The 6,055-nt window shown below is 40.7% G+C and overlaps 1 protein-coding gene and 1 non-coding gene across 2 annotated transcripts; both read left to right on the forward strand.

Annotated features, from left to right (window-relative positions):
- The first annotated feature begins 1,197 nt into the window (after positions 1–1,197).
- On the forward strand, positions 1,198–1,271 carry TRNAI-AAU. Its single transcript has one exon. It is a non-coding gene; the product is annotated as a tRNA-Ile (tRNA).
- Positions 1,272–2,750: 1,479 nt separating this feature from the next.
- LOC108958277 (outer envelope pore protein 37, chloroplastic) lies at positions 2,751–6,055 on the forward strand. The gene is made up of 6 exons (XM_018870422.2): positions 2,751–3,199; positions 3,428–3,517; positions 4,096–4,266; positions 4,435–4,529; positions 5,211–5,331; positions 5,784–6,055. The coding sequence occupies exons 1-6, from the start codon at positions 2,783–2,785 to the stop codon at positions 5,913–5,915; spliced, it is 1,026 nt and encodes a 341-aa protein (XP_018725967.2). The 5' UTR covers positions 2,751–2,782; the 3' UTR covers positions 5,916–6,055.

Raw genomic sequence — 6,055 nt, forward strand, 5'->3', positions numbered from 1 at the left:
GGGCTAAGCGATCATTGACATTTCATGGGTCTAACTGCAATTTTACAGTTTGAGCATGCCTGAAAAAAAGATGCCACATTTTTAATCTCAATGTTTGGTTGGATAATCTAGAGATTTGACTGAAGATATGCTTAGTTGCATAGTGCTTTCAACTTGTTCAGCAGGTAGAGTATGACTGCCAACCTTAAGTTGTCTTGAGAGGATTCTTCAACCTTAAAGTGGATAAGTTATTTCTCAAGTTATGTAGTCACTAGTGGAACTGATGGATTGGCCATAGGCAAGATTTCTGAAATGGTTACTAACTAGTGAGCATGATGTTCGGAAGTATTCTGCACGCAATGCTGGTCGACAATAAGATGTGGGGTGAGCATCATATAGGACGGTCGCTCACTGATTTGCCATTGATGCCACGCAATATAGCCACTCGATGTTGCTTCTCTCAAAAGTTTCTTTGTCTTAGCTCCATCACATACTCGGATGGCATTAATTGAGGCAGTGCATCGAGTAAGTAACTTCTGCTTTTGAAAAGTCGGAAGCGATCATGAGCTAACTACACCGAATCGTTGCGTTATGCATTTACAATCGATCTTAGACATAGGGGCGGGATGCTGACAAAGTAGGGTCGATCTGCTGAGCTTTGACTCCTCCTTTTGAACACCATTCATTGTAAATTAGCCAACAATAAGCCCATGCTCGGGAAGAAGACTGCTGAATTGTGGATGGATGTCCAGGAAATCCTTTTAATCCGTGGCATGATGTTCTCTCTTTCTGGCACGAGACAACACGAAAGAACAAAAGGGGAAACACATGCTTGAATCTGTCACGAAGTCTGGAAATTTCGTAAGAATAGAACGAAAGGACCCAATACACAATTTCATATAGCTATGATTATGAGTATGATTTGAAATAGAACAGCTAAATTAAAATTTTCAATGCATCATAATTGGATTTTCTTGATATACATCTGTTAAGCAACTAATTAAGGTAATTTTGTGGTTTCTATGAGCAATTACTGCTTCGGCAAGTGAATTCTCTCAAATTATGCTTACTCATTAAATGATGTGATCTACGCATTATTACCAAGACCGCTATGGTCTTGACTCTTAACATGACATGTACCGCCATTTCCAAAATGTTGGAATTTAATTTTTTTTTATTAATAATTTATATTGTATTCCCGAACAGATCATCATAAAAGGCCTATTAGCTCAGTTGGTTAGAGCGTCGTGCTAATAACGCGAAGGTCGCAGGTTCGAGACCTGCATGGGCCAATATTTGTTTTTCAATTCTTTTCTATTTTCATTCCATCTACTTTCTTTATTTTTGTTCTGAAATCTTTTTTGGCGCATGAACAACGTCAAAATTAGAAGCTTGTTCGGGTCAAAAAGAAGCTGTTCTGGATTTGTATAGAAAGAAAAATAGATGTTACTTTATTCTTCACAATTTTGAAAAGTAATGGAAAGTACAATTTTTTTTTTGGAAACTATGAAAAATGATGGGGAAATCCATATATCAGTACTGGTATAATTCATTTCACTTTTCATATTTTTGCTCTCAAATCTTTGTCGGCTCGTGAGGAGCGTCAAAATTAGAAGCTTGTTTGGGTTATTAAAAAAAAGGAAAAAAGCCACCAAAAATTTCTAATTTTATCCATGATGGCATATTTATCTGAATTTTTTTATGATATAAAAACTTCAAATGAGTACTCATGTGATGTATTTTCCCTCTATCAAAGTTCTATTAGATTTTCTTTAGTCAAAACGAAGTCGTTTTTACTTCACTTATGTCATAACATTTGCTTCTAGTGTTCATGTATGCAAATTTTTAATGGTTCTCATGGACAAAATCTTGACGGATGGTACATATGTCATATGAATAGTTTAGAGTAAATATGGGGTAAGAACAATACAAGTGTTAATATTTTTCGTACGACGTTCATTTGAGTACAAAAACTTTTTTTTTCTCATTTGAGTACCACTTCCGATTTATCCCATCGAAAAAGCTAATGTGGCTGTTAGAAAATATTATCTAATATTTTTATTATTTTTATGATTTTTTTGTTTTTTTCTTTAGGGTCGGTGAGAGTTGCCACGACCTCGTCTGCTAAAAATCGTCACCCAATGTAGCCGAGAGTCACCTTACCCTTAGTTGTAAAGGCCTTGGGTGAGGCTATTAGGCCTCATGGGTAATTGGCGAGGGCCTTCACTGTCTTGCTCTCGTCGTGAAGGCCTTAGGTGATGGCGTTGAGGCCTCGCCAACAGCGGGCAAGGCCATGAGGACCCTTGCCAGTGGTCACCCAAAGTCAGCAAGGCCCCAATGGCCTCGCCCAAGGCCTTCGTGTTCAAAGGCAAGATTTCAAAAATAAATAGAAAGTGCATAAAATGTCGGACAATCGTGAAAACTCATTAGGAAATCCATATAATCAGCACCCCGGCAAGCTAAAAATCTTTTTCTTTCATTTTCTTATTGTAGATTTTAATGTTTCAAAAGGTTGTGCTTTCCTTTAAATAAGAGGCAAGAAATTTGGGAAAATAAATAAAAGAATTACATCTTAAAAAAAATGAAAAAAATCTTAGAAGAAACAGCCCTTTTCCAGCAGAGACATAAAATCGATCCATAAAATTTGAAGCCCCCGGCTCCCCGCACAACCGTCCAAAAATCAAATCCATTTTCCGCTATAAAAAAAAAACAAAAAAGTTAAAAAAAAAGGCTGTACACACACTGAACTCGAGTCAGACAAACTCCCTCCCTCTCTCTCTCTCTCTCTAGCCCGACGACACCGATGGCCGACCCGTCCTCCTCGCCGCCCCCTCCTCCGATCCCTAGCCTCCTCCTCCCGCCATACTCGCCGCCGCCTCCGCCGCCGCCCCCCGGTCCGCCGCCGCCGCCGCCGCCGCCGCAGCAGCAGCCGCGGATCCTCTTCTCGTTCCCGAAGCGGCCGGCCCTCCGGGTCACCTCCGAGTACGACAGCGAGAGCTCCGTCTTCTTCCACAAGGTCTCGTGCAAGCTCCTCGATGGCCTCGCCAAGCTCAAGCTCTCCTTCCGCAACGACCGGAAGGGCGAGGTCGCGGAGCCCCAGCTGGCCTTCGTCTCCAAGCACCTCTCCCTCCACTACGACGTCGAGGAGCAGAACGCGCTCCTCAAGTCGGCGTTCGACGTCGGGCCCAGGCTGCACCTCAAGGCCGAGCACGATGTCAAGGTCCCCCCTCGATTCCACTCCGATTCGATTGAATTCGAAATTTGCTCGATTGATTTTTAAAAATGCGAACTTTGAGATCGATTGCTGTTCATCGGATGGAGGGTGTATAGTAATGTGTTGCTTATGTGAGCTTGTGTTTCGGTAAATGCGTGTTGGTCTTGAATTTCTCTACTGAGCTTGCGGCTTGTGGCCATTGATTACCTTCTGCTGAGTATTCTGCTTCATCAGGCACAACAAGGAGTTATGTCGCTGGTTGCGGACCTTGCTGAACCCGGTTATGCGCTCGAGCTGTCGTCTCCCGTACCTACTGTGGGATTGGTTAGTAGATCCCTCTGCAAAGTTGTTGAAGTATCTTTTATCTGTGTCTATGTAACCTCTGGTTTATGACAACGAGCTGTGTGCTCCTGGTGATGCCCGTTTGCTGAAATTGAAATATTTAAACATTGTCCATATGCCTCCGAGGCTAGTATGTCGGCTAATATGTCGACGTGACTTGAACACTAGGAAAAGCAGAAGGGTACAGGTGCTAAACAATGGGCCGAACAAGCCTCAATTCAGTTTGAAAGGATGCCCATGAGATCTAGTTTTTGCCCTGTTCTACCAAGCATCTGCAATTTTCTTGTTGGATTTTCCTTTCTGCTTCTCTTGCACTTTGGAAATGTGTATGTCCTGAGCCACAAAATCTTTTCCATTTATAAAAAAAATCCAATTTGTGAGAAGATTAGAAGTTTGATGCCGGGGAGGCATTATTGTTAAAGATTTTTCTCCATGACATTTTCAAATCCATACCTCAGGGAAGAGATTGTTCATCATTGCCCTTATGCTGAACTATTTGTGATCATATATTTTATCACTGTCTAATCATTCTTGTATTGACTCGTTATCCTTATTTATAGCCAAAGGCGACACTAAAGTTCCCTCTTGGTGAAGTCTCACTGGAAGAAAGAGAAGAGGAGGAAGTGAAGAAAACGTTGTCAATAAATGGGATTCTTAAAAGTCAAATCTGGAATGGAGTGTGCAGTGCCCAATATGCTGAGGAAGAACTGAAACTAAGATATGCTTTTAAGGTGGTTCCTGTTGGCTTTTGTGTATTTTGAACTTGTGGGGCTTCCTTTTTTCGTTTTTTGGGTACTTCTTTTCTCCTAGTCTAGGGATTTACTGCTCAATATTGTTTCATTTCATTCTGTGTGAACATATTCCATGCCCTAACATGGAGAGCATTATGTTAACTGCAGGATGAGGAGCTGTCGTTTATCCCAACCATTTCTCTGCCTTCAAATGCTCTCTCAGTTGCGCTCAAGCGTAGATTTAGTCCTTCTAGCAAGTTGAGGTTAGAATTCTTCATCATGCCTTTTCGATCCCACTGATTAGTGACTTAGTCTGATTATAAGATCTAGCACTTCAATGATGAATTTGGCAGTAGATGTTGCTTATGGCCCATCAGCTATATTATTTAGTTTTTGCTGATGAAGCAACTGTTGTTGTGACCATGACCGAAAAATGATTAGGTAGACATTCCTTTTTGATCCAGAGTTCCTCACTTGACTTCTCTGTTTGGCTCATGTTCAAATTCTTCAATGACAAGAAAAAGCACTGTCACAGACTCATGGTCAATTTGGTTAGCCATGATTAGTCTTTGGACATGTTAGGTGTCACGATAGGTATTAAATTCTGCCTTTGAAGCAATGCTTTTGTCATCGATTACCCAAACTGGCATACGCTTCTTGATGATGAATATTCATTTAGAGTATGAAGTTCCCTAAACAGAGGCAGTGAGGTGGTATTAAACATCATTTTACATTTACTTGCTGGTCTTTTGCTGGCGATCATAACAGGTTCTCCATTACTTAAGCTATGTTCATTCATTTTGTTTTGTGACCTAATTTTACTATGTCAGTAAACTCCGTACTCTTATCTGTGCTCTTTTTAAATTTATTTCAATACTTCATATCAGCTTAATTTTTCCAATGGAGGGACATGTTGTGATTAATATTATTTGTTCAATGTTTAGCTACTGGTACAATTTCGATACCGATTACTGGAGTGCAGTCTACAAGCATACTTATGGCAAGGATTTCAAGTTTAAGGCTGGGTATGATTTGGAGGCCCGCCTAGGTTGGGCGTCTCTTTGGGTAAGTGCTGTACATGAGCGCATTTCCACATTGATGCCTCAAGACTATATTGATTTGAGTAAAAGCACTATAACAACGTAAAGCCTTATCCCACTTAGTGGGGTCAGCTCTTAGGGAAATAACAAATCTAGTACCCAAAAAGTGAAGAAGTTTCTGTTGTGGTCCTAAGAGTTGCTGTGCTCAATGGCACATCTCTCTCTACTTTCTGTACTTATATTAGATTAGTGGAATGTGAATAGCCTTGGGATTCACACAATTAAGTACCTAAATATTTCCTGCATGAAAGAAAAACTATTTCCTAATTCCTAGTGCCTGGTAAGATAAGGTTAGGGATTTTTTGTTTGCCTTGACACTGTTTTTCCCTTGATTTAAAGTGCTTATCACATGAAAATCACTTTTAAGTTCCCTAGGGTTAGCGATGAACTTTGACTTTAAAGAGCTTCTTGATCTAGGTTGGAGATGAAGTTGGCAAAGCGAAGACAGCGCCAATGAAGATGAAAGTTCAGTTCATGCTCCAAGTGCCACAGGACGACATTAACTCATCACTCTTGATGTTCCGTGTTAAAAAGAGGTGGGATATATGATCAATTGTGTTGGATGAGAGGGTGTCGTAGTGTGACAATGCGCCACTACCATGCGTGTTCCGTAAGGTAGTGCAATTTATGTATCGCCTGCTGTCATGCCAATATTTCCTACATGAAAGAGGTTTACTGTTATCCAGTCA

The sequence above is a fragment of the Eucalyptus grandis genome, chromosome 1, assembly GCF_016545825.1.
Source record: "Eucalyptus grandis isolate ANBG69807.140 chromosome 1, ASM1654582v1, whole genome shotgun sequence".
Classification (NCBI taxonomy): domain Eukaryota; kingdom Viridiplantae; phylum Streptophyta; class Magnoliopsida; order Myrtales; family Myrtaceae; genus Eucalyptus; species Eucalyptus grandis.